The sequence below is a fragment of the Peromyscus maniculatus genome, chromosome 21, assembly GCF_049852395.1.
Source record: "Peromyscus maniculatus bairdii isolate BWxNUB_F1_BW_parent chromosome 21, HU_Pman_BW_mat_3.1, whole genome shotgun sequence".
Taxonomy (NCBI): Eukaryota; Metazoa; Chordata; class Mammalia; order Rodentia; family Cricetidae; genus Peromyscus; species Peromyscus maniculatus.
In genome coordinates this window covers 13510228-13537674 of record NC_134872.1, presented here as the reverse complement: position 1 = coordinate 13537674, position 27447 = coordinate 13510228, and the positions used below count along the sequence as shown (strand labels likewise).

General features: G+C 48.9%; 2 protein-coding genes across 5 annotated transcripts; one reads left to right on the top strand and one right to left on the bottom strand.

The window, feature by feature from the left end:
• Positions 1-883: 883 nt before the first annotated feature.
• On the bottom strand, positions 884-13202 carry Gucd1 (guanylyl cyclase domain containing 1). 2 transcript variants are annotated; one of them, XM_015997780.3, is made up of 6 exons: positions 13064-13202; positions 6118-6202; positions 5228-5393; positions 4063-4154; positions 3616-3857; positions 884-3028 (listed from the first exon to the last, which is right to left on the bottom strand). In XM_015997780.3, the coding sequence occupies exons 2-6, from the start codon at positions 6126-6128 to the stop codon at positions 2937-2939; spliced, it is 603 nt and encodes a 200-aa protein (XP_015853266.1). In that variant the 5' UTR covers positions 6129-6202; positions 13064-13202; the 3' UTR covers positions 884-2936. The 2 variants fall into 2 exon arrangements, with proteins under 2 accessions (XP_015853266.1, XP_006979139.1); XM_006979077.4 differs by lacking the exon at positions 13064-13202 and adding an exon at positions 12504-12692.
• Positions 13051-27447, top strand: Snrpd3 (small nuclear ribonucleoprotein D3 polypeptide). Of its 3 annotated transcripts, none has more exons than XM_042266520.2 (4): positions 13051-13175; positions 14663-14809; positions 24312-24504; positions 27224-27447. In XM_042266520.2, exons 2-4 carry the CDS (start codon positions 14684-14686, stop codon positions 27283-27285), a joined length of 381 nt encoding a protein of 126 aa, XP_042122454.1. In that variant the 5' UTR covers positions 13051-13175; positions 14663-14683; the 3' UTR covers positions 27286-27447. The 3 variants fall into 3 exon arrangements, with proteins under 3 accessions (XP_042122454.1, XP_006979140.1, XP_076414754.1); XM_006979078.4 differs by lacking the exon at positions 13051-13175 and adding an exon at positions 13362-13499; XM_076558639.1 differs by lacking the exon at positions 13051-13175 and adding an exon at positions 13363-13499 and having other exon boundaries at positions 14668-14809.

The following is a 27447-nucleotide window of genomic DNA, read 5'->3' as shown; positions in this document are numbered from 1 at the left end:
AACTCACAGAGATCCACCTGCCATTGCCTCCCAAGCGCTGGGCTTAAAGGTGTGCACTACTACCACCCAGCAATAAATCTTGTTAATCAGCTTTGAAGGAGAATCGCTGCTTACTGTGTCAGGGACACAGTAAGCCCCAAATACTCAGAGGCACCTCAAGCTTCCCTCTATTGGAAGCTCCAATCAGCAAAACTACCAACTATAGACACTTAGAGCATTTTAAAGGGAGTGTTCGGGTTGTTGGACCCTCAGGGAGTGACCTAGAGCTCGCTCGACAGCTCTTGGGTGAACGCTGATCAAAGGGAGATGATCTGTAGAGAAGCCCACGAGAAGGACCCAATAGAACAAGCAGTAAGGCACCGAGCTCAGGAAGGTACTGGGCCTACATTTTTTTTGCTGCTGGCGGGAAAGTGAGGAGACAGAGGAGACAGCAGCTTCTCCTTGATTGCTCTGAGGAACTCGAGTGGACTCTAAGCCTGAAGAAAGTGAATGTTGTCAGAGATTATCAGTCATCTCCGCTGGTGCTTGGAGGTGTCCTAATATTATGTCAAATAAAAGCCTAGAGGTGTTGGCTGCAGGCTGGAGCCAAGGAAACAAAGGGTTGGGTTCCTCCCATTGACCCCCCTTTGTTCCCTTCCTATAGATGACCATCTCCTTCACCTCAGTCAAATGTCCTGTCTTCAAGAGCCAGTCTGAGTTCTGAAACATATAGGTACTATCTATTGTCCAGCAGCAGGGCAGAAAAGGAAATTCCAGTGCCAACCAAGACCAGAGACAGCATTTCCAAGGACCCGGTCCAAGCAGCCACACCAAGGATTTGGGGAGGCAGGAACTCTTCAGGTTAACACGGCTTCACAATGCTGGACACAAGGAGCGACCACCGTACAGTGAGAATATTTATTGAGAATGGCTCATTACAAACAAAATATATTTATGTATAAAATCCCCTGCTATGCAAAAGATCCCTTTCATCCTCCTGTGGCTAGAGTGAACAAGACCGTCTACAGTCCCCAGGTGGCCTCCGAGCCTACCCTGGGCTGCATGAGAAGCTGAGACGCCGTGGGTGTCCCATGCTGTGGGCAAGTCTCTGATGCCAAGGCTTTCTCCAGCCCATTTTCATGACTAGTGCAACGTAACAGAGTGCCTTGTGAAACTTCCTCTGTGACTGTCCTCAGACTGTCCTTGAAGACAGCCGCTTTCTTGTTAATCTTACAGACAGGTAGAGTCTAACGTGTGACTTGCCCTGAGAAGCCATTATCTGGGTCCAGGGGCTGAGTATTTTTAAATGTCCTAAATGGTTAAGATGACCACCTTTTATGGAAGCCACCTCCCACGAGCACCCATGAGCCTGTGTGCCACACCTCATGCCATGCGGCTGTCGAGAAGGCTTTACCTATCAACCCGTCCTGTCAGCCAGTCTCAACAATTATACCTGAACCTCTTCTGAGGACACCCCTACCCATAGCTGCTCTGTGGTACTCCTGAGCTTGGAGCTAGAGTTCCTTGGGGCCTTGGGCTACCCAGCATTAAGGCAATGGAAATGAGACCAGACTAAAAGCAGTACTAGTCTCTGAAACCCAGAGTGGCTGCCTAGCCAACAGCACCTCCCTTCAGCCCAAGGCTTCGTCTCATACTGAGGAATAATATGGGTGACTGGTCTGACTGCCCTTGTAAACAGACCACCTCTGCCCCTCAAACTACCATGAGGGGCCAGCTAGTGGTAGGGGAAGCAGCTACCGCCACGTCATGCCTTGAGCACTGAAGACCAAGACCCCTGGAGCACAGGGGTGGTGAGAGGCTGCTGGGGTACCATGAGGCGTGGGCTCCCTAGTCTCCTTAGGAATGACCCATTCCCTCATGTCTTTGGTGCAGCTTCCCGACTCAGCCTGCTGGCCAGGCCACGCCAGTCATCTTATGAAGACCTGGCCTATCTGCCCTTGTAAAGACGTCAGCGGTTTCAAAGTACCTGTGTCTATTATTGTCTTACTCCCCACACAGTGGAAACCCAAGTCTCAGTGAAACGGCACTCTTGCTACCAAGAGCAAAAAAAGGACAAAGAAATCAGCTCTAGTTGATGGGACCTGACACTGGCATTGCCTTCTTCAAGACGGAGGAGACCCAGGATTCTGTTCCAGTGCTCCTGGTGTGAACACCAGGGTGGAGGGGAAGCGGCCTGCTGTTTTAGGCTTCTAGTACCCATCCTCAAAAGGCTCCCAGACTTAGAGGGCAGATAACTGCTGTGGGAAGTCAACCTGGTGTCAGGAGGCCTCCTGGATGCAGGGGCTCTCTGGGGAGTCTCTTGTCAGCTCCCTCTTCCTGGAACATTCTCTCTACTGTCATCCATTTGGCCCTGCCCACTCCTGAAGGCTTTCCGTTCTACAGGAGGGTACCTAGACGCTAAGAAGGTGTCAGCATCCCAGGGGTCAGAAAGCCTCAGGGTGGCTATGAGGTATGCTTATGCTGCATTAGGTAACAAGGCCTCGTGATCAGTCCCAAAGACCTGAGTCCCTTGGAGGCAGGAGAGGGCAGTGACGCTATCCACCATGGAGCTTGGAGCCAAAGTCTGCATTTGGGATGTGCTCTCCCCAACCACGCTGCTCTCTCGGGGTTCCTGCCTCTCCCCCTGCCTCGGGGTAGCTGTGGTCAGACTTTAGGGCTTCCTCTGGGCACAGCTGGCGTCAGACTTAGGGTCTTGAGAGATCCTCTCCTTAGGTGCTCTTGGGTTGTCTCCAGCAACGAGAAGGCGTTTGGGGTAAGTGGCAGGATGACACTGGTGGACAGAGCAGTCACCAAGTTCCCAAGGGCTTTGTTAAACGGGCCGAGACTACGATGCTGAACCTAAGCCCCAGCAGCCCTGAGTGGGGGCATCCTGAGTGGGTCTGGCTCGGGTAGGACATGGGGAGGGTCTGAGGACCTAACACGCCAGGCTCCTGCTGTCAGCTGTCCAGGTAGACAAAGAGGATGTCCTCATCGGTGCCATAGCTGGTTCTGGCCTCCTCAAAGTTACTGATGCTGGTGCTGCACATTCCTGCCAGGTGTGAGAAAGACAGAGTTGGGTCAGTGGGTGCTGGTACCCAGGGGGACTGGATGGGGTCTGTGTTCTGCCGGCCTCGCCACCTCTTGGCTCAAGCTTTCAATCCCTAGGAAAACTTTCTTGCTTATTCAGTCCTTCCTGAGTTAGTTCTTTCTTCTGATACCTTCCCAGTTTAGCAGAGGAAGTGAAGCCCAAAGAGAAGAAAAAGTATGTTAAATATGTCTTAAGACACACTGATGGTCCTTCTCCACACCATGGCCTGAGGACAGTGGGCAGGTCTACAAGGGCGAGGTCTGGCCAGACTTTCTAGCTTGTGTGCTGGCTATCCCAGGAAGCCGAGGAGCAGGGACAAGAGCCTGTGGAACCTAAGTTATCACAGTGGGGACCCGAGGAGGCAGCTGGAAGCCAGGACAGTAGCAGGTTTAGGGTAGGTTTGCCTGTGTGAACAGAAAGACCAGCCCTGATGATGAAATCCCAGGAGAGGCCCAGGCTTTGGCCAGAGAGACATGGGCCGCAGCAGTGGAAAGGGAGAAAGCTGTGTAAACACAAGCCACCCTGGCCCACCCGCCCCCGGCACTCACGGTCAGCATAGGCTGGGTTGTTATAGAAGATGCAGCTGGTCGCCCTGTTGTAGCCACGCAGAACGATGAAGTGGCCCTGGTAGTCAGGGGTCCGGCAGAAGCAGCGGTGGCCGCTGGGAGTAAAGCAGCAGTACTTGACAGGGCTGGAGCAGAGGTCACAGTGCAGCACCCCGGAGTTCACCAACACGATGGCCACGTGGCCCTGCGCCAGGTGTGCCTGGATGTCCTGCACACTCACGGTGCTGTGGGCCAGGGGGGGAGGTCAGCCAGTGCCCGTGGGCCGTTGTCCCCAGCTTCCACACTGATGTCCCCCAGTCTGTACGCATCCCCAGTGTTCTGATACGTAAGGACTGGGCTTGTCTGCCTGCCCGCTGCCCTGAGCTCCCTGCAAGTGGCAAGGTCCCGGGCTGCCACTGTGACCCAGGAAAGCTGGGTGAGGAGGCTTACCATTTCTCCACTCGCACTTTGCAGGCCTTGGCTTGTGCAAACAGCTGGTTCACCCGGGTCTCCTCCGTGTCAAAGTGCTTCCTATAGAAGGACTGAAGCGAGAAGGGCAGGCTGGAGTCGTCCCCATCCCGGGTGCACGCGCTCCATTTAGATGAAGCAAAGAGCATGTTAGAGAAGCAGGAGGGTACGGGAACCCTACTGACAGGCGGGCGGCTCTACCCAGCCTGCCCAGGAAGAAGGCTGTGTCTGTCCCTGGCAGGAGAGTGGACAGGACCACGCAGCAGATGAAAAGGATGCTCAGGAGTTGAGAAAGCAGAAGATTTGGACTAGCTCCCTGAGGAGGACTGGTCAGGCCATTCTCTGGTAGACGTGAGCAGAGGCCTAAAGCAAAGGAGAAGGAAGGCCAGGCTGCCTTTCCGACCCCGCCAGGATGGCTCAGTCACAGCCCAGTGTAGCCAAGCATGACTACGGAACATACTCTGCTTGGTGCTGGGACCTCACGTGACCAGAGCCCCAGGAGGCAGGCCAAAGACATTCTGTTCTCAGGTCCCCTTTTTCTGACTTAAGATTTAGTAGCCTTCTCTACCTGGCATGGGAGGTTCAAAGAAGAATTAGGCTGACTGCCACTGGCTACCATGTGACCGTCCCTTTGCCAACGAGGCCAGAAGAGACGACCCTGCCAAGCCTTGGCTCCTGGGCCAAGATTGCCCCAAGGGCAGGTAAGACTGGGTCTGGCTTTGTAAGGGGACAGAATACACTGGTGTGCTGGTGTAGCCGTTTAGGATGGCATTATTTTTCAAGAAAGAAAAAAAAAGGAACAGACAGACAATACATATTTTTCTTCCAGAATACCAATTACCCTGGTGAGAATAAAGAAAACAAGTCAATGAGAGTCATGTAAGATCAGAGTATGATTCCACAGCCTTTGACCTGTCTTGTGCCGCAGTGGAGAAAGATGCAGAAGTCCAGAACTCAATGTGCAGATGTTCCAACAGCCCAGACCTCAAGGTCACCTGTCTGGAGTCTATCACCACTGCCACTGGTCTCTGTACACCTGTGCATTTACTCAAGTGTCCGGGCAGTGACCCTCCTCTCTTCTGTGATAACTGGGTGGCCTACACCTCTGGTTTCCCACGTGCAGAAGGCCCAGTGGGTAGCTGCTCACCTGGTTCTTGTAACCCTTGTCAACACCCAGAGTCTGGGTACAGAAGCGGTGTCTCACACCAAAGTGGCGCATCAGGTAGGCCAGGTCGATGGTCCAGATGCTCCTGGTCAGCTGCAGCTCCTGCAGGGCATTTTCAAATTCCCCATCGTCTAGCTGGCCCAGGTACCTGAGGGCAAGAGGGCAGAGATCAGCTTGTTCTTGAGGCAAAGCTAGATCAAGTCACCCTCCAACATGAGTGCCACAGCCACAGCTGACGCTTCTGATCCTCAGAAGTCTCTGTCCTTTATCATGAAAGCACCATGGTGGTTTTCAGGGCTCAAACAGCCTGGCACACCGGCTAGCCCCAGAGTGAAGGGCCCGGACTTTGGTTCTTGCATCTCTTAGGGACTATGTGAACTTGAAGAAGTTGCTGCTCTCTTTGGCTTCATGACTGCCTATCTTGGGTCACAGAAGTGGTCTTCAAAACTTCAGGCACTACACATTTGATTAAGTTCTATCTTTTCCAGAATTCTAGTACGTAAGATAGATAAAGGAGAACTGATCTGGGTCTCCAGACAACCAATTAAAAACTCTTGTCCAAGGTGACGGTAATGGTCCTTTCTGGCTCAGACTGTCAAGGTAGCATCCTGGTAGCCTGCTATCAGAGGGGTAGACGATGCAGCAGGCACCCAACCTGAACATCTGTGAATTCCTTGATCATCCCGAGCTCCCAGGCATTATCTGAGTGAACAGCCTGATCCACCTTCTGCTCACGTTTAAACTATGACAGGGCCTAAATGGAAACCGGGTCTCTTAAGTTTCAAACAAAGCCAACCCATATTCTAGACGCTAGATCCCATCCAGGTTACTTCCTGTTTCATCCCCGAGCCACAGCAGGTGTGGACACTCACCGAAGCACCATCCTGGAGCAGGCCAGGCCACAGTCCCAGTGGTATAGCTGCTGGATGATGGGCACAGGCAGCTGCACAAAGTCCCCTGCGAAGAAACAAGAGGGAGGTCTCATTCTCTCTGCACAGTGCCCACCAATGCCACCAACACTGGAAACACCGTGAGAGGCTCTGCTGAAACTCTATAGGATCTCAGCGCCTTCCCACAGCCTGTTATTCCCAGTCCACCAGTACTCTCCCCTAGACATCAGCCACTCCCGCTCTAAATCCTCCAGGGTGTTGGTCTCCATCTCACTTTAAGACAGACCAGTGTTAGCTGCTGCCTCGGCGTGTTCGGTTTCTTCCGCATCACCAGGGCCCACTCTAGACGGCATCTGCACCTGCCACGACCCCTCCCTCACACTGGGGGGAAGAGGGTCTTTGCACACAATTTCCTAGGTGGCTTCCCATGAGCTAACACCCACCCCGGACTTCAACACTTCTAAAGTGCTGCCCCGCTCAGCAGTGTCCCAGCGGGTCCACCTGGCTTTAGTTTCCAGGACGAGCAACATGGGAAGACCATGGCTAGGAAAGGGAAATGTCACACAAGCTAGATAAGTAGAATACTTCTCCAAACTCTAGCTAGTACTGTCCCTAGGCAAACCTCTCAGCCTGTCTGTTGTGAAGTGTAACAGAAAGGGCCACACCCCAAGGTCATAGGTGGAACGAATACCCATTACACCTAGGCATTCTGGTACCATTGGCTGAGTGGAGGAACTATCTACCCCCTTTCACTGGATTGAGTTTTGCTATTCCTAAAGTGGGGGACTTTGGTCTGCTTTGGTCAACAGATTGAAAAATACTTTCCAAGAGCCTGGCACATGTACTGCGGTATAGTGACGAGTGGCATGGCAAGGTCCTGTCCCAGTGCGCAGCAAGAACAAACAGATAGGACAGATAAGCAACGGCGCAGGTTAGGAAAACAGTGGGTGTGCCTCAGAGAGCACAACATGGATGAAGAACAGGACGCGCTGAGGCCCTAAGGGGAGGATGAGCTGGCATGTGGCCGGGAGCAGCTTAGCTGTGAGTATGCACAAAGTTCAGTCTAGTTGGGTATGCTGGCACAAACTTCTAACAGGAGGGGCATAAGGCCAGTCTGGGCTATAGAATGAGACCTACATGCGCGTACGTATACACACACACACACACTACTGGTCACCACTTCACTTATTTGACACATGAAAATCCAGTCTACTCACATTCCCCTTTGAGGATTGGTGGGATCTCCCCTGGGCCAGGTGACTAGCCCTGTGCAAAGTCAGCCCAGGGGCCCACCTCCCAAGCCAGCCCTCTCCCATCACTCCCTGTGTGCGTGTTAAACAGGAGGGCCATGCACTAGCCAGATCTGTCCTGGCTCTTCTGACATGGTGTCTGAGTTTAACCTCCTGCTCCCCCGTGTCTTCAGGGACTGGTTGAACGGCCACTATTTCTAGGGCGTTCCCTAACCCCAGGTAGAACAGTCTCCATCTCTTGTGTGTAATCCTTTAGGCCCGAGTTCACACTTACGGGCATAGAATGCAGCCCTGAAGCAGCTCTTATCTGTAGCCTTCTGGACAGGGTCTCACGATGGTTCCTAGCCATTCACCTCCAGGTGTACCTGTGGGAGGCGGGATGTCACGGCCAACAGGCCACCTGACATTTCTGTGTCTGCTTCCTCCTCTGGGAAATGGACCACAGCTCACAGAATGCAGTGAGTAAATGGAACAACAATATGCACAATGCTTTCTGTAGGAAATGGTGTGAACTACCAGTTAGCTGGGTCTAGGCAAAGCTGAGGCTTCATGCCCTTCATTCTCTTTACCCCAGGCACCTCTAACCTAAGTCTTTCCAAGGCCCTTGGCCTTTTGCCATTTTGTAAATTCAATCTCGCCTGTCCCCTCCCCAAATCCTATTTCATCACCTGTCTCTGCACACAACAGCCAGAGGCAGTTCATCTACAGTTTCTAATCTTTAAACTCCTTGAGATGGATCTGGGGTTAGGCACACACCTTTAATCCCAGTATTCGGGAGGCAGAGGCAGGCGGATCTCTCTGGTTCAAGGCCAGCCTGGTCTACAGAGCAAGATCCAGGACAGGCAGGGCTACACAGAAGAATCCTGTCTCAACAAACAAAAACCAAAACAAACCAAAGTCCTTGGGATGGGCAGATGACTCTGTGGATAAAGAACCCAAGAGTGAGGACCCGAGCTCAGATCCCCAGAACCCACCCCCACCTGAAATCCCGGCAAGCAGACAGGCAGGAAATCTCCAGAGCAAGCTAGCTAGCCAGACTAGCAGAAATGGCAAACTCAAGGCTGAGTAAGAGATCCTACCTCAACATATAAGGCAGAGATGGTCAAGAAGACCATCTCTGATGACACCTGATGTCAGCCTTGGCCTTGCACACGCACGTACATATACGTACAATGCACATACACAAAACACATAAAAAGGAGATAATGAAGCTCTCACCTACTACATATACTTTTTTTTCTTTCTTTTCTTTTTTTTTTTTTGTTCTTTTCTTTTTTGTAACAGGGTCTTAGGAGGCATGGGATGTCCTCGAACTTGATAGGTAGCCAAAGGTGACATTGAACTTCTGATCCTTCTATCTCTACCTCCTAAGGGATTACAGGCACGTGCCACCATGCCTAGTTTTACATGGTGGTGGGGGTGGAACCCAGGGCTTCCTCTGGACACTCACTACACCACTGGAGCCACATCTCATCCTCAGCCTTATACTGGATACTTACATCCCCAGTCCTAGCCTACAGGCCCCAGTTCGATGTAGGTCCACCAGACTCACCTCAACCTTCACCTGTTCCAGCTGTCCCATGAACCCACCAGTCTTAACTGTGCTGAGGCCATCTTTGCACTCGTGACACCCTCAGTCTGGAACTCTTTTCCTCTCTACTGTTCTTAGCATTTCGGCCTCAGTTCAAAAATCTCTTGAGGGTTTTTTTTTTTTTTTCTGACTGTGCATTTGATGGGTGAGGAGGGCGTTCCTTTCTGACATCCTGTTTGTTTCATTCGGTGCTTAGCAAAAGCGATACAAAAAGCTGCAGTCACCTCACGGAGTCCTGAGCTTCCTGAAGAACAGGGATGGCTTGAGCCTGCATCCCTCACAACCAAAACTCACGTTGAAACAAACCCCACAGTGTGGTGGTAAGAAGTCGCTGGGTCTTGAGGGGCTGGAGAGATGGCTTAGCAATTCTGAGTACTGACTGTTCTTCCAGAGGACCCAGGTTCAGTTCCTAGCACCTACACGTTGGCTCACAACCAGATATAACTCCAGTCTCAGCGGGTCTCCAACATCCTCTTACACACACACACACACACACACACACACACAGAGTACACAGAAAACCCACAAGCAAACCACTCATACACACAAAATAAAAATAAATAACTCTTTAAATAAGAAGGTGGGTCTTTAGGGAAGTAACTCAGTCATACAGTCTCTGAATTTGTGCCTTATAAAGGGTCAGGAAAAAGAACTTAGGCCATGTCGTTTCCTTTCCAGCTGCTGTGATAGAACACCCCGACAGAAGTAACTTATGGGGAAAGGGTTTATTCTAGCTCACAACTCCAGGTCACGTCATCATTTCTGGAAAGTCACAGTAATAGGGGACAGCCAGTCATACCACAGCCCATCAGGGACAGGTGGCAAGTAAACATAGCCCTCTTCCCCCCTTTTACCAGTCTGGGGCCCAGCCCAGGAAACAGAGCTGCCCACATTTAGTGTGAGTCTAATTCAATGAACCCATTAAGAAAATCTCTCACAGTCAAGACTAACAGGCCAATCTGACCTAGACAATTCCTCATTAAGTCGCCTTTCCCACATGATTACAGATTATATCAGGTTGACGATTAAAACTGAAAAGCCAGAGATGGCTGAGCAGTTAAAAGGTACTTGATGCTTTTGCAAAGGACCCAGGCACAGTTCAGTTCCAAGCACATAGACAGCGGCTTACAGCTGTTTGTAACTCCAGTTCAAGGCGCTCTGACACCCTCTTCCAGCCTCTGAGGGCACCTGCATGGGCATACATGCAGATAGAACACTCAAGACACATTAAATTGTATAAAGGACATCTTAGAAAGAAGAGAAAGAGAGAGAGGGAGAGAGAAAAGCAAGCTAGCAGCCATAGGCTTTTGTCTTTTTACCCTTCTGATATTCTGCTGTGCCAGGCAGGACACAGTACTTCTCCCCTCTCCTCTCTTCCTGTCATGTGGGCATATCTAGAGAGTTGTCTATAAGGAACAGATGGATCTTAGAATTCTCAGCCTCCAGAACTATGAGAAAATAAATTCCTATTGTTTCTAAGTCATTCAGTTGTGCAAGTGGACTAAGACACCGGGGAACTTGCTGGTCTTGTTTGCTGCTTCCTTGCCTAGTACCTGATGTTTAGTTAAGTAACCCATTATTACACTTGAGGCTGGTGGTGGAGCATTGTCAGGGACCGAGGTTCAATCCCCAGTGCTACAAATTAAAAAAAAAAAAAAAAACAAAGGATGGAAGAAAAGTCAGACTTACTGAAGAAATGATGAGCTGTGGGACAGGCTCTGGGCAAACCAAGGTGACGTAAACCTCAGTCTCCAGAGACTCTTACTCTAAAACAGTTCACCCACGGTATGCTGGTGGAAAACTCTCTGCAGGGTGTGCCGCTATCAAGATGGGTGTCTTCCCTTTCCGGAAGCTTCAATGATGTTGTAAATGGCCTTTTTGCTCTGATCTACTCAGGCTGATAACTCCCCAGGTTTTGTTTTTATCTGACCATTGATCTGGCATGTTGCTTTTTCATCTCTGACATCTAAATGCTCTGCTCTCCCACAACATGCTCATAGAGAGGGCACCTGCTTTCTCCCTGGCCAGCCTGAGAATTCTGTAATAGGCAGGTAGGGCCAACGTTGCATTTGCCTCTACCCAGCCTTCACCCACACCTGGCATTCATACATGCTGTTGAATAGTTTTTTTTTGTTTATTTGTTTGTTTTAAGCTCTACCCCTTAGAATACTTACTTGTCACTACAATGCCCATTAGTTCTAGGCTTCCTGATCACAACTCTCTGTTGGAGACTCCCTCTTTAGTCTGTGGTCTGCGCTCTGGTTCTAATTAGTTGGGCCATGCCTTTTCTTATACTGTTATAAAATGTGGGATAGGACAGTTGCTTTTCAGGGTCCTAAGAGACTCAGCTGTCTGTCCTCTTTCACTCAGCCTTAGAACCCCTAGATCATGAGGCCTCACAGGGCAAGCACCCCTGCTTGGCTATCCTGATCTTGGCACAGACAAGATGTTTGCTGGGAGTAGGCGATAAGTGTAGAAAAGGCCTTGGTATTTGTCCAGATAACAGCGTTAGCATTCAGAGCCCAAAACTGCTGTTCATATTGATGCCTGAAGCCAAGACATGACCCTACCTGACAGCTAGGGTCTGCTTTGGTTGTGGCCTGGCCTCGGTTGTCACTAGAGAAGGAAGGCAGTCCACTCTCCCTGGACACTTTCTCCCTCTCAGCCTCAGTCTGCTCACCTCAGAAAGTACAAATAACAGCAGGAGCGTACTTCCCTGGGATTTATGAAAATTAATTCTACACCGTCTATCAACATTTTACCACTGTATCTACCTCTTAGCGCCCTACACAAGTGAGTCATTATCTGCTGACACTAAGAAAGGGCAATGATCTTGTCAAAGTTCACAGAGATAGATAATTGAGGCAGTAAAAATGCAAATCCCAGTATAGGTCCAAGCCCTGTTCCAGGCCACCACCAGAAGGAACCACTCTCTGAACGTGGTGTTACTCTCCAAATGACACTAAAGGGTTTGGGTACCAAACCCCTTGACCCCTCCCATGAGACGGCACCTCGCCGTAACAGTTTATTAGTACCAACTCTTGGGCCTTAAGCAGAGCTCCCCCATGACGTCCAGCTTTCCCCCCTTCTTGAGCAAGCAAAGGGGCTCGGCGCTGCGTTTGGGAAGCCAGAGGAAAAGTCCCTCCCGTTCTTTCCCCCTTCACAGCCCCAAGCTTTGCACAGTTGCCCCTGGGAACAGGATCCCGCAACGTGGTTCAAAAGCAAAGCAGGACTATTCGTTTCTGGGGAAGGTAGTAGTGCCTTTGCCCCCTTGGACGTTTCCACTTGACTGCTTGCTCTCAGAACTCCCGGAGCTTCCAGCCCCAGGAGACTCGGTAACAAACAACAGGAGTGGCGGACGGGAGATGAGAAGGAATATCCACCTAGCTAAGGTCCACTAGGAGCTCCAGTCTGGGGTGAGGCCGCAGCCGGCCCAAGGTCGCGCGGCCAGACCCTGCCCAGCTCTAGGGCGGAGTCCCCCCTCGGTTTCCCCCGGGGAGGGCAAGGCCCTTTGGAGAGGCACTGACCGGGCTCGAGCGGCTGCCCCGTGGCCTCTGCCTCCGTCCTCATGACCCGGGTGGCGCAGGGCGCCCATGGCCCCGGCCTGGAGCTGATTGCAGCTGCGACTTCTGCTGGGGAGCGAGCGTGGCCGGTGTGGGTAGCGTTCCTCCTTCTCCTCCTCCTCCGCCGCAGCCACCGCCGCCGCCGCCTCCGCGGTTCAGAGACCGGTAGGCGGGGGCTAGGCCACCTCAAGCCACGCCTCGTCCCTTCCAGGTCTGGGACCTGGAGCCCCGCCCTCCCCCTAGGCCACGCCTCTTCCCCGCCGCCCACTTCTCCCCGCAGGTCCCTGCCCGTCCCCGGAAGCCCCGCCCCCTCCCGAGCCCCGCCCCCCTCAGGGCCCCTCCACAGCCACGTTGGAGCCTCACAAACTCCCTCCGCTGCGCTTGCTCCTCTGCAGCCTCAGGTGGTAGCTCTGGCCCCTCGCAATGCCCCCATCGAAACGTCCAGGGATCCTTTTCTGACTCCCTTTAGGTCTTAGCTACACGATGAATAACGATAAGTTCCCCCAGCTCAGTGCGCCCCTTACCTGCTGGCGACCAGACCCAAAGCTTAAATTCCTAGTCCGAGCCTCGCTTCCGGTCGCTCCAGAGCCTTGGTCTCCAGCCTAGATCCCGCCCAATCCGTCCCTGGCGCACTTTGTAAGTGTGGGTCCCCATGTTTCTTTCTAGGATTGATTTTTTTTCCGGCGATTCCCCACCCCCCTGGTCCTTTCCAGTGCCGGAACAATAGTGCTAACGCTCTCGTTTCCCAGCCGGCGGAGTAAGGAGCAAGCGTTAAGTGAGCGTACGCTCGCCGCTGGGGAAAGGAAAAGGAGGAGCCCTGCGCACGGCATTCTGGGAGCGCGTGGTATTCTGGGTACCCGGGGCCCGCCATTCCCTCGCTTCACGCCTTCGCCTTTCTAACGTTTGTGCCAGAACCGAAAAGGGGCCTGCGGTCCCTTGGTGAGGAGAGGCGGCGAACCGGTAAGAGGAGGCCGAGGCTCCCCTAGAGGGTTCGGGGCAGGAAGGGACCCTGCCGAGGAGCTCAGCGGGGCCTAGCGGAGGGCAAGAAGCCCGGGCCGATGCAAACACCGTTTCACCAGCGCTTGGAACAGTTATGCACGCCTGGTCTGCGTGTTCTTATGCACGCCTGGTCTGCGTGTTCTGTGCCTTGCCGGGTCGCCGGTTTTCGAAGCTTGCAAGCACTCATTTCTTACGAATGACCACCTTTCCCTCTGGATCATCGTTTTCACCGTCCTTTGCATCCCCGCCTCCACTCCGATTCCCGCACTGGTCCTCTCCTGCTTCCCACGCTGCGGCAGACGTTTTAGCCAGTGGCCCTGCTGCAGAAGCTCCATGTTCGATCCACTGTGTAGATGCTGCTGCTATTTTTTTTTTCTTCTTCTTGAGCCTTTGGTTATAATCCTGCTGTGTTTCTCCACCGTTTTCGTCATAAAAGCCACACTCCTAAAGTTGAAAGCGGTGGTTCCTCACCAAGAGAGACGGCGTTTAACATCCTTATAGTTTTCTCGTGGACACAGGTTATGTGCTTATGAGGATTACAAAGGCCCTGTGCATAGTCTCTGTCTTTTACTGAGAATAAGTCGAGCGTTTACCCTGATTGTTCTCATGATGAGCATTTCCTGTTTGTAGCATGTATCACATTGTGAGCGCCTTGATACTTTATCCCCACCTTTAGTGAAGGGTCAAAGCTGACTTGAAACCAACTCTTCTAGGTGTCTCTGGGTTTGGGTCCGTATGTACTGTAAGGAACTGTGGCCTTTTAGCCAAATGTGGTTGATGAGCACCTGGAATATTACTAGTGTGACTAGGGGAAATTTTATTTTTAAATATATGTTTTGTTTGAATACATGTAAGCAATGGTTACTTTACACATCAGGTCCATGTCAGAGTTGTTTTGGTGAATATAAAGGGAGGGACTCTTGATTCCCACTAGCTCTCTCCTGTCCAGCTTACCATCCTTCCCCACCTCGCGTGTTTGTGTGTACTTGCCATGGTGGTTCCTTGAAACCAAGAGTCAGACTCCTTCCACAGAAGATGCAGCTCTGACATATTTGCAAAGCTTGTGGAATGCCAGTCCTTCTTAAGCTCTGAAAGGTAACTGTTGTCTCTCCCTTCCACCCCAGCACAGGAAGAGTCCTGCCAAGATGTCCATCGGTGTGCCGATTAAAGTCCTGCACGAGGCTGAGGGCCACATCGTAACATGTGAGACCAACACTGGCGAGGTGTATCGAGGGAAGCTCATTGAGGCAGAGGACAACATGAACTGCCAGGTATCTTGCTTTGCACCTGGGCCTGTAAAGGAACTGTGGCTTCTATGTAGCTTTGCGCCTTTCCTGGAACTCACTCTGTAGTCCAGGCTGGCCTCGAACTCACAGAGATCCGCCTGGCTCTTGCATTCCAAGTTCTGGGATCAAAGGCATGCGCCACCACTGCCCAGCTTACTTGGAAGTCTTGATGGAGTTATTCCCATCCAACAGTTTACTGAATGCTTAATATGTGCCAGACACCCTTACAGTCTCTGAGATTGTTTGTATGTCTATGTAGACCGAGTCTTGAGGCAGAAAAGTCATTTCACGGCCTGATGACCATATTATCAGGTATGTTCCAGCACTTGGGAGGCTGAGGTGGATGATCGAGAGTTCAAGGCCCTGCAAGTTGTATTTGACTTTGTTTTCTCCCATTTGGAAGAAGTGGAGAGTCTTTCAGAAGAGTCAGGGTCAAGAGCCACTGTCCGTTTTCCATCACAGTTTATAAGTGTGGATCTCAAGCTCATATATTATGTGTGCTTTTTTTTTTTTTTTTTTTTTTTCCTCGTAGAAAGTCTCATCTGATACAACAACCAAATTCTGACGTGTGGTCCGGTCATGGTAGTCATCCCCCCCCCCCTTTCTCCCATTAGTTAAGAACTTGAGCTTTGGAATTAGAAATTTGAGTCAGGTCATAATTAATGGCCTTAGGTATCTTAACCACTTGTTCTCTCCTCTGTAAAGTGAAGATGGAGTTATTTTGGATCCCCTGTGCTGTAAATGCCAAGACAGTGAAATACACAAGAGATTCATTGGGGAAGTGGTAGTGCAGAGTAGCTGTGAGAGCGGGAGTATGTGAGTATTAGTTCCTATTCTTTTTTTTTTTTCTTTTAGTTTTTCGAGACAGGGTTTCTCTCTGTCAGAGTCTTTCTACCTGGCAAAGGCAACTTCTCGCAGGAGGAGTTCGTTTTGACTCACAGTTTGAGGATACAGCCTATCGCCGAGGAAGTCGTGGTGGTGGGAATTTGTGAAGGCAGCTGGTCACATTGAGTCTGCAGTGAGGAAGCAGACGAGTGCCCTGCTTAGCCCAGTCTCTACTCTTATTCACTTGAAGTTGGGTCTCCTCACCTCAACCTGATCTAGACAATCCCTCACAGGCATGCTTGTCCCTTGAGTAATTCTGAATCCACCAAATTGATGGTACTAACCATCATAGCAGGGGAGTTTTAAATCTCAGGGAGCAAAAAGAGCCTTGGACTTTAGCTTAATGCTGAGGAAATTTCACCGAAGTGAGAGTAGCAGGAGGCAGAAGTGGATTGGCTCTGCTGTTGCTGTCACTGGCAGCCTGTGGGGAAGGCTACCTCAGAGAGTGCCACGGTGGATCTCCAGAGTGGCAGCTGGAGGCTGTCGGCTCCACACATTCCTCCAGCCTGCTGTCTTCTGAAGTGGGTGAAAGGTGATATCCCTGACTGCTCCAGGTGATCCATACCTTGGAGTCATTACAGAGATCAGATTGTTGTGTGTTTGCAGGAGCTGGCTCAGTGCTTTGCATGTTATATAACTGTTGGACTATACGGTGCCTGTTACTGTATTCCACGTGAGAAAACTAAAGCTTGTAGAGGTAAAGTGTCTTATTTAGGTTCCCACCTATGGGTCAGGTGGCCGGACTATTGCCTTTAGGGTGTGTGTGAGTTAGTTATTTTCTGTGGCTGTGATAACACCATCAGGAGGAGTTTGGTTTGGCTCACAGTTCCAGAGGGAGTGTCCATCATGGCAGGAGAAATGGTAACAGCAGGAAGTTAAGTGCTTACATTTTCAATGGAAAGCTATGGTCGTCTTGGAAAAGGGAACCTGAGTTGTGAAACCGCCTCAATCAGATTCTCCTGTAGGCAGGCCTGCAGGGCATTTTCTTGATTAGTGACTGATGTGGAAGGCCAGTCTATTGTGGGCTGTGCCACTCGTAGGCGGTTGTTTCTGGGAGGCATAAGAAAGGCAGCTGAGGCCAAGCATGGTGGTGCAGGCCTTTAATCCCAGCGCTTGGAAGGCAGAGGCAGGAGGACAACCAGGGCTACATAGAAAAACTGCCTCAAAACAATAGCAACAAAAAGTGTGCATGTGTGTGAGTGCATATAGAGAGAAAGGTAGCCTGCTGAGCAAGAGCCTGGAGGGCAAGTCAGTAAGCAACATTCCTCTGTGGTCTCTGCTTCAGTTCCTGCCAACTTGAGTCCCTTCCTTGGCCTTTTCAGTGATGGACTGTGATCGGGATATGTATGCCAAACTCTTTCCTCCCCACATTGCTTTTAGCTGGGATGTTTATTCCAGCAATAGAAGCAAACTGAAACAAGATTTAGTTTCGAGTTGGATGGTGTGTTGTGTGTTGCTCTCTTTCCCTCTGCTGGCATGGAACCCAGTGCCTATGGCCTGAGGTTAAGTACTCTCCTGCTAAACCCCTTTGCCGGTTTGGGGTTGCTTTTGAGACAAGATCTCCCTCTGTAGATCCCAAGTTGGCCTTAAACACTTGATCCTCCTGCCTTATCATCAATTTTGTAATTACAAGCAGGTGCTACTCCACTCAGCTGTCAAGGTTCTCTGAAGTCCTGTACTACTTGGTTTCCTTCCACAGGAAGGTCCTAGGCGGTATAACTGACCTGCTTAGTGCTGTCAAGATCCTGACCTGTAGTAGTCTGCCTACAGGTCAGGAAGTGCCACTTTCATGGGTCCACTCCTGTCAATTAAGATATCTTTGTTTTAGGGCATTTAGCTTTGTGAGTAGAATGAAAGATTTTGGATAGTGACTATTATTAATGTATTTATTATGCTGCTTAAACAAAGTACTGAGGCTTAAGGGCCTCCTCAGACAGCCCAGCTGTAATATGAAGTTGTTTGTCTAGATTATTGTGGTATTCTCAGAAGTGCAGCCCACATGATGCAAAGTGCACGGATCTTGGTATTATCAATTGCGACTTGGAAATTAGTGTGTCTTGTGTATGAACTTTGTGCCTCCCTTGCCCTCTGTTCCCTCCAGAGTCAGTGATAACAGATAAATGCTCATTTTGATTTACTTGTAGAGTCTGTAAACATGGCCTTACTCTGAGGTGCAAGGAATTGGATCTTCATCATGTCCTAATTTTTGCAGGGACACACTTTAACCCACAATACTGCGCATATCAAGATGATGAGTGTTCATTAGGTTGACCAGAGCCTGAGCACATTGCATAAAGAGCAAACCCCAGCAGCGGGTGAACACTGAACATTTCACTCATGTATCGTCTGGGATTGTGATGGCTCCTGCAGGTTCCCCTTCTGTTTCCTTCCTGGTCCCCAGTCCTTTAAAAATGAGGGCATCCTCCAAACACCTTCTGCATAATATTTCTGTTTATAAGCTTAGGACAGAGACAGGCGGGGTAGTACACAGCTATAATCTCAGCCCACAGGAAAATGAGGCAGAGGAATCACCACAAACTCAAGGCAAGCCTGGACTTTGTGACACTGTGTCTCAAAAAAACAACAAACCTGACAGATTTGGGAACCTGAGAGGATTCCATCAAAACCACTTCTTTCCCTGTGTGTATTGACATAGACTTCTTTAATCTGTGTGTATTTAAGTAGATAGAGCTTATAAAGGCATATTCAGGTGTGAGGACAGGCAGAAGGAAATCATTTTGAGATACAGATTTCTCTGGCATTCAGATATAGGAGATACTATTAAATGATGTGCTTAGGTGCTGGAGGGATGGATCGGAGGTTGGGAGCACTGGTTGCTCTTTAAGAAGACCTGGCTTCAATTCTCAGGACTCATATGGCAGCAGGAACCATCTGTAACTCCAGTTCCAGGAGATCTGATGTCCTCTTCTGGCCTCTGAAGGCACCTGCACACTTACATTGCACATGCATACATACACATTAAATACATGAGTAAATAACCCCCCCCCCTTTTTTTTAATTATGTTCTTACCAGCATCACTATGTAAAAATCTGCCTCTTAGGATCTTGAGAACCTTGGCACTTGTTGGGAAGCACTATATCACTGAGCCACATACCCAGAACTTGATTGTTTTAACATGGTTTATTGTACTGTTGTGTCATTTGAAAGCATAGTGTGTATATATGTGAAATGTATGGTAAGTTCCTGGAAATGGAACTTAGTGGGTCAGAAACACATTTGGGCATCTTAGGTTTGGACGTTTGCACAGGAAGATAGAGATCTTTGATCTCCCATTGTTTATACCCTACCACCTCAAGGTGAGTGTACCGGCCAGAGCTACAGGCAATGGCATTAGCTGAGAGATGGTGCCGTGTAGATGGAAGTGGTCAAAAGTCCCTGTGGTTTCCTTATTCAAGCTAATTTTGTAGCGGAGGTGGAGTGCCCCAGTCCCTTTCCCATCTTGAGAATAGATGACTTAGAATTAAAGACTCCTCAAATGGAGACGTCTTTGGATTTTGGCTCTGGGTGGTAATCATGGACTGAAGCATCATCTGTCTTAGTAGATGCCAAGGGGAAAACTAATATTTTCTTCACGATCAGAAGAAAAGGTTTCTTATGAAAAATGCTTGTAGTCAGATATTTAATAAATATTAAAAGCTCCAACAAGCTGGGAATATAGCTTAATGACACTGCTTGCTAAGCATACCAAAGGCCCTGGATTCAGTTTTTAGCACCTTATATACACACACACACACACACACACACACACCATCTCCACGTCCCGAGTGCAGGGGTTACAGGTGTGTGCTAACATGCCTGTTTTGTTTTTCATTATTTATAGAATATTAGTTTCTATAATCAAATCTATATAGATAAGACCTTACATAGTTAATACAGTATGTTACCCTTATACAAATGGAGAAAAATAACATTTAACATTTCTAGACCCGTGTGGCTGTTAACTCATTAAATTGGGATATTGGGATATTTTTCCAAAGTTGACAGAGCAGCTAAAGTTTCTAAAAATCAAATTTTGTTTATATTTATTTTAAAAAAATATCAGTATGTTATGGAGCAACAGCTTTTCTGGGTCCTGTAGTTATCTGAACAAATTATGGAAACATTCATAAACCCTGGCTTTATGTGATGCTAGGGTTCACTCATGTTAGGCAAGTTCTTCATCAGCTTATGTAGTTAATTTTTTTAATATTGTTTTTCTCAGGCTGAGGCAGGAAGGCCATTTGAGGCTACCCTAGGCATTGTGATGACTCTTTCTAGTTTAAAAAAAAACAGTAACTTTTAAAAAAGAAAATGATGAACATGTGTTCTGGTTATTATCATAATGCCAGTAAATATAATTTAAGAAGCAAATAATAGTCAAATCTATTTCATCATACATCAATAGAAAAATTCTTAGAAATTTTTAAGTGGGAGAAAGCAGTAGAGTAAGTGGGTTTTACAGAAGCTTGGGGACTGTGAGGGCACTGTTTGATCTGTCTGCTTGGCTGTGACAAACCCCTCTGTAAACAAATAATCTGTATGGAGTTGTTATCTTACAAAAATTATAGCCTACAAGAAACTTATATAGAATTGGGTCATTTTGAAAAAGCAAGACATTGCATGTAACTAACACCAGGAAAGTTTGAGATTTCTCAATGCATTGTGGTTGTTGTCTTTGGTTTTTTGAAACAGGGTTTCTGGCTGTCCTGGAAATCACTCTGTAGACCAGGCTGGCCTCGAACTCACAGAGATCCACTTGCCTGAGTGCTGGGATTAATGGCATGCATCACAGCCATCCCATTGGTGATGTGTTTTTTAAAGCAGAGTTACACTGTGTGGCCCCGGCCAGCCTGAAACTTGGAATCATCTTGCCTCAGCTTCCCAGTCACTGGGATCACAGACAAAGGCATTCCTGGCTGTGTGGTTAAAGTTCTATAGATTACATAAGCTCTTTAGCTTGAGGAAGGGGAAAAAAACAACAGTGTTTAGGCTATATGAACTTTCTTTCAAGGGAGTTGTGTTCTTTGTACTCTCATGCCCTGTAACATTTTTGTGTGTGTTTCCTAAGAGTAAAGATGGATCAATCATTTGATAGTGCAGCAACATGGGTGGCAATTGAATGAATATCCAGCATGCATGTGTAAAATTATCCTCAAGTGTGTGTGTACTTGTAGCATGTTGGCAGTCGAGGTCATGTAGAAAAGGAAGACCCACCTCTGAGACTCGGTGTTCTTGTGCCCTCACTACAGAGACCACTTCTGACACTGGATGGGAGAGTCCCCCTACACGCTAACAAAGAAGTCAGTGTGCAGCCTTGACCAGTTGGGTATTCCCTCATTTAGCTCACTTCTGATGCTACAGGGAGAAGCCCTGGCTCTCACTGATTGAGGTTTCAGTCCTCAACACTGTCCTCTCTTTAGACACCAGGGAAAGCCCCAGTTTTAAACTGTGCTTCTGACTGACTGGCTATACATACATCCGTGTTATACAGTCCCCTCCTTAGGTTTGACCACCCTTTGTTTAAGCAGCTCACGGAATTCAGGGAAGTGCATTTACTGTAGAGCATAGGACAAAGGATGCAGATATGTCAAGCAAGGCCTGGGGGCAGAAACTCCATGCTTCTTCGTGATGCACCACCCTCCAGGAACTTCCACTTGTTCAGCTATCTAGAAGTTCTCCGAAGCTTGTCCCTTTGGGTTTTGGAAACTTAGTTGAATAGGCAGGACTGAAATATGGATACCCATGTAAAAATTGATTTGGACGATGACAAGTGCTAAGAGTGGAACCGAGGGCCTTGCTCATGGCAGGCAAGTGATCTGTCACTGAACTCCAGCCCACGCATTCTCTTTCTAAAATGAAGGTCGTGGGAATTCACTTACAGACAGCTCAGAACTAGAGTTTCTCTACAACCTAAGGGAAGAGAAATTCTAGCTTTTGTGGACTGTCTTAAAAAAGGATTAATGAGGTCAGACCCATGGACAAAATACCATATTATACACTCCAGCATTACCTCACAATCCTGTATCATTCTTTCTCCATCTTTGCCCACAGATGTCATTTCAGTTGAATATCTAGTTTATGTTATTCATTGTGACTGTTTAGGAAAACCATAAACTCTTATGTTCCTGCTTGACTTTCAGTAAAACATATATATATATAAAAGTGCTTGTGCCTGGAGAAATGGCTCAGCAGTCAAGAGCAATTGCTGCTTTTCTAGAGGACCAGGGTTGGGTTCCTAGCACTCAGGGGATCTTAACCCCACTGCCCCAGTCATACACTTGAATACAGTAAACCTGTAAGTATTTCTGAATGTAATTAAGATAAACCTATTGCTGAAAAGATGATGCCTTTAGCTTTATGGTGCAAACACAGGGCCCTCCTTGGGAGGGTGCCACCATTTGTTTAGTAGCAGGACAGGACTGCATTAGAGCAGTAGCTGTGGGAGTATTTGTCAGGCGACACGGAGAACCCATCATAGGACATTAGTAGAAGCACCTAGTTTAAGTCTTGTTGGGTCTGTGTGACAGCCTCACGGAGCTTCTCAAGGCACAGTGGGGAGATGCTGAGTAGTAGAGAGGGAGATTAGGCTCAGCAATCGTACATCCCCAAAATAGACATCGTAACTCAGATTAGATAGGCTTTCCTGGGTTTGTTATGTCCTGGGTGATTGAGACAGCATTTAGACATACTTTGCCTTACTTAATTTGGTTTTTAACACTTTCAGGAAGGTAGTCGGTTACACTTGCAGGTAGGGAGTGACACATGAGGGTAGTGTGACTTCGGGCAGGACGGGTGAGTAAAGGTGTAGACCTGACCTTCAGGGACAGATCTGCTTCTGGCAGGTTGTGTTGTCTCCCATAGGGTTTCATGGTACAAAATCAGTCATCCGGGGTCATTGTCATCTGCTTGCTGTCTATATTCATGCTCAGGAAATGTTTGTTGGCTTTTGTTGTGTTGTGTTTCCTCGAGTAGGGGAGGGAGGGAACTGGGGCTCAGAAAATTCTGAAGACGTGCTCAGGGTTACACCTCTGCAAGATGGCAAAGCTAGATCTCACTGGAGATCCTCAGGCCACTTTGGTGTCTTCTGCAGAGTCACAAGTATGTCTGGAATTGAGGAGGTTGTGTGGAATACAGGTTCTTCAATTGGGTAAGCTAATCATAACGACTTGTCCAGGGAACTCTGGCAAGGACTTAGGAACTGAGATTTTGAGGAAATGGTGATAGGAAATAGGAAGCCTACACCTGGTTGGTGGGAAACTGGGGCCCTCTTGCCCTTGAACGCAGAACAGGAACAGTGGTTTGAAATCCTAGAAACCATTCCTGTTGCTCAGATCACGCAGGGAGAGCCTCAGAGCATTGATATGTTTTTCATTGTTTATATCCAAGCAGGGACCACCTGGCCATTTAGAAAGAGCAAGGGAGTGTTTCAGTGTGCAGTGTACACAGAGAAGAAAGGGGAGGACACAGGCGGGGAGATGTGTGCAGTGTACACAGAGAAGAAAGGGGAGGGACACAGGCGGGGAGATGTGTGCAGTGTGCAGTGTACACAGAGAAGATACAGCATATCTTTGCAGTGTGGGCTTCACCCATAATAGAGTGTAATAAAAGTGGCACCTGTTGAATTTGGTGGTGGCAGGTTCGTGTCACTTTCCTGTCCCCCGACCCCACCCTGTGGGTGCCCTGACTGGGTTCATAGAGACTCCTCCTTCCCTTCATCCTACACCTACTCATGTTGGCTCATTGGTCCTCCCAAAGTACTGCCTTAGCCCTGTTAGCCGTTTCTCCATCCACAAGCCTGAGAGGTCTCCCCAGTCTGCGATGTGTCCTCAGTGCTGTGTAGATGTGCTGCTGTGGTCCTTGTGTGCTCAAGTTTTCCTCCTTGTGCAGGCGCTGCCACAGTCCCTTCTCAGTCCCCAGTCACCTGCCCCCCTAAAGTATACTCGGAGAACTGCATCCAGTGCATGCTTAGGACCTTGAAGGTGCCTTTCCAGCCCGAGTGCCTGCCAGCAGGTCCATGAGAGGCTGCAGTTAGACATGAAGTTAGAAAGACTGTCACCATCACTCACAGGTTCCCAGGAGGCAGTGCAGACTGGGCTCTGCAGCTGAGCTCAGAGGTTCCAGCCTGCTGTCTCTGCATATCAGCTGTTTGACTGGGTTTTTGTTGGATTGTAATCTGTAAAAGTGGGAGAGCTCACACGAGAAGTGCCAACCATTGCTGTGATATTTTCCCAGCTTTGGCCGGCCTTTTTTTTTTTGTTATTATTATTTTTAATTTATTTATTCTATTTTATGTGTATGGGTATTTTGCCTTCATGTGTGTATGTGTGTACACACCATGTGTGTGCCTGGTGCCATGGGTCCCCTGCAAATGGAATAACATACAGTTGTGAACTGCCATGTGGATGCTGGGAATTGAACCCAGGTCCTCTAGAGGAGCACCCAGTGCTCTTAACTGCTGAGCCATTTCTCCAGCCCCTTGTCTGCCTCTGTTATTGCTGGTGTCAGGCTTTTATATTTCTAAACTTACTCTAATTAAAGGCTCCCTGGCTTTGTGTGCTTCAGTGATATGACCCTTACAAATAAACGGTGATTCTCTTCCAGATGTCCAACATCACAGTCACCTACAGAGATGGCCGAGTGGCGCAGCTGGAACAGGTATACATACGCGGCAGCAAGATCCGATTTCTGATATTGCCTGACATGCTGAAAAATGCACCCATGTTAAAGAGCATGAAAAACAAGAACCAAGGCTCGGGGGCTGGCCGAGGGAAAGCTGCTATCCTGAAGGCCCAAGGTAGGTGCTTCAGGGCTGGCTTCAGAGTCCTTCGTACCCTGTTTCTTGTTGCATGGGGGCAGGGGTGAATCTGGCCACACTGCTCTCCACACATGCTGCTGTACCCTGTCCTGACCTACCCCCAGACTTGAGAAATCCTTGGTAATAGGGCCTTTCCCATTATCTTTCTTGCCTTACTTGATCCTATCACAGAGTTTAGTAAAATCCCAAATCTCTCCTTAGGGGGAAAAAAATGCAAGGATGGCTCACACTTAGAATCCCAGTACTCCAAAGGCTAAGGCAGAAGAGACCAGCCTGAGCTACATAGCAAGACCCTGGAGAGACAGGCAGAGAGAACCCTGTCTTAAGTGAAATACTCTCCTATAGTGAAGGTCTTTCCTTTTCAAAAATTTTATCTGCCAGTGGTGGTGGTGGTGACAGCGGTGGCGCACGCCTTTAATCCCAGCACTCAGGAGGCAGAGCCAGGCGGATCTCTGTGAGTTCGAGGCCAGCCTGGGCTACAGAGTGAGTTCCAGGAAAGGCGCAAAAACTACACAGAGAAACCCTGTCTCGAAAAACCGAAAAAAAAAAAAAATGTTATCCAAGAGAGCTAGGCAGCTTGCTCTGGTCTAGTGAGGATGTAGGTTGATACCTGGAACAGTACCGTAGCCTTCCTAGAACTGTGTGCAATTTCCTCCCCCCTTCACCCAAGATAGAAAGGGAAATAACAAACCAAAGAAAGAGTTCCACTCAAGTGTGTCTTGATGGACCAGTGAGCTTAGTAGGGTTATTCGGGAGCATGGCTGGCTCTTGCCGCTTCACTGAGAACCCGAACTCAACATGGGTGATAGTTGATGAAAGCTGCTTCGCTGGAGTTCCCCTTCAGTTCACCATCCGCTGTCTCTGTATTTCTCACCTCCCAAGACAGTGTGCAGCTGGGGCAGGATCCCTCAAGGTGTTCAGCCTCATAGTCACAACAGATTGATTTTCTGTTTGCCTTCTGAGACAGGGTTTCCCTATGTAGCCTTGGCTGTCCTCTAGACCAGGCTGGTCTCGAACTCAGAGATCACCTACCTGCCTCTGCCTCCAGAGTGCTGGATTAAAGGTGTGTGCCACCACCATCTGGCTCTTCTTTGTTAATTTTTAAAATTGGGTGAATTAGCTCATTTGTGGGGTAGGGGACACATGGAGATGAGAGGACAACTTGTCAGTCAGTTCTCCCCACCACCACCATGGGGTTTCTGGGACCTGAACTTAGGTCAGCAGGGTTGGCAGCAAGTTTTTTACTTGCTGAAGCATCTTGCCATTCCTTGTTTCAAATTTTCTTAAACTTGACATTAAACCCTCCTGTGACTTATACCAGAGTGTAACCTTGCTGTCCCCAGTGACTGCTCAGCTGCTCCTGGAGGCTGGTCCAATGACAGTTTATATTTAGGTCCCTGAGAAGTTCTGCCACAGGGTTAGGTGCAAAAGCACAGTCCAAAGAAAGTACAGTGGTGTTTGGAAAAAGGGTTGATGGCATGAAAGGTCCTCCATCAGTGTCCTTAGCAGCATATTTCATGTGTTTTATATGTGAGGTATCTTTGGTGTCTAAAGATAGAATAGTTTGATTTGGTTTTGTTTTAAGACTTCTAAAAAAAGCTGTCAAGACAATCTTGGGACCAGTGATGGCTCGGTGGTAAAGGCGGTTGTCACATAGCCTGATAGAAGTTGTCCTCTGACCTCTGCATGCACACAATACACACACAGATGAAGAAATAAATACCAAAAAGTCTGAGAGAGAAGTTTTTCCCTTTGCCTCCAGGAGGGCTGCTCTTGCTTCCACAGTGACTCTAGCTGTCCCGTCTTTGCCAGTCAGATCATTGTGCACCTCAGACATTGAGTCTCCAGTCAGATCGTTGTGCGCCTCAGACGTTGAGTCTCCAGTCAGATCGTTGTGCGCCTCAGACATTGAGTCTCCCGGCCCCACCGACTGCTGCCTGCGCCACCTGTGCCTTTCCCACCCCGGCTCTGGTCCCTGTCAGCAGGTGCACAGGTTCCCATCAAACTCCTCCCTCGGGACTGCTCCAGGTTCCTCGGCACATTGGGTCACAGAGTGGTCGTCTTTGCCTTTTTATGAGTAGTGTTATTTTGTTTTTGTTATTAAGCATTTCTTTCATGCAGAAAGAGTCAAAAGAATAATAAAACCCCTTACCCAGAATTAACAGATGCTAGCATTTAGTATACGTGTTTGAGAGTTTCGAAGGGAATTGAGGGCCAGGGTAGTGCATCTCAGTGGGTAAAGAGCTTGCCACACGGTGTGAGTACCTGAGTTCGGTCATGCATGCATGGTGGCACCTGCTTGTAATCCCAGCCAGCCAGTCTAGTCTACTTGGCAAGCCCCAGGCCAGTGACAGACCTTGTTTCAAGAAACAAAGTGGATGGTACATGAGGAACAACACTAGAGGTCTTCCCGTCTTCTGTGTTCACACACGCACAGGCACATGGCCTCCCCTTTCGCCATACAGAGTGAATTGCATGCATCTGTAGTGGCCTGTTAGTGTGCTGTGGACCAGCCTGAGGATTTGCCTTTTCTGTTGCACGCAGACTGTCAGCACCCCTACCACCCTGATACCAGGGATCAGTGCTAATGCCACTCCCCCCACCCCCGCCATGTGACAAGTGGTGATTCAGAGCTGGTGCCCAGGCTCTAGCTTTTCATGAGATTCCCAAGCATTCTGACCTCTCTTTTTCCTTTCAGTGGCTGCAAGAGGAAGAGGACGTGGCATGGGGCGTGGAAACATCTTCCAAAAGCGAAGATAACTTTCTCTATGAAGAGAATTTTGTCCCTTTCTCTTAGGTTATTGGAGATTGGTGGGGGGGGGGGGCGCTACATGTGCATATGTTGTAGGTTTTCTTTTGGTATTTCTCTTTGTATCAGAAACTGTTAAGTTTAATAAAACTGGTTGTTTTGTGGTTTGTTTA

What these genes read in the sequence shown, in the direction of transcription:
- Gucd1 (XM_006979077.4), bottom strand. Translation starts at nt 12,546, where the DNA reads ATGAGGACGGAGGCAGAGGCCACGGGGCAGCCGCTCGAGCCCG. An exon ending in GGGGCAGCCGCTCGAGCCCG is followed by an intron (nt 6,203 to 12,503) that starts GTCAGTGCCTCT and finishes GTTTCTTCGCAG; the next exon opens with GGGACTTTGTGCAGCTGCCT. An exon ending in CAACCCAGCCTATGCTGACC is followed by an intron (nt 3,029 to 3,615) that starts GTGAGTGCCGGG and finishes CACACCTGGCAG; the next exon opens with GAATGTGCAGCACCAGCATC.
- Snrpd3 (XM_042266520.2), top strand. Translation starts at nt 14,684, where the DNA reads ATGTCCATCGGTGTGCCGATTAAAGTCCTGCACGAGGCTGAGGGCCAC. An exon ending in AGGACAACATGAACTGCCAG is followed by an intron (nt 14,810 to 24,311) that starts GTATCTTGCTTT and finishes ATTCTCTTCCAG; the next exon opens with ATGTCCAACATCACAGTCAC. An exon ending in TGCTATCCTGAAGGCCCAAG is followed by an intron (nt 24,505 to 27,223) that starts GTAGGTGCTTCA and finishes TTTTCCTTTCAG; the next exon opens with TGGCTGCAAGAGGAAGAGGA.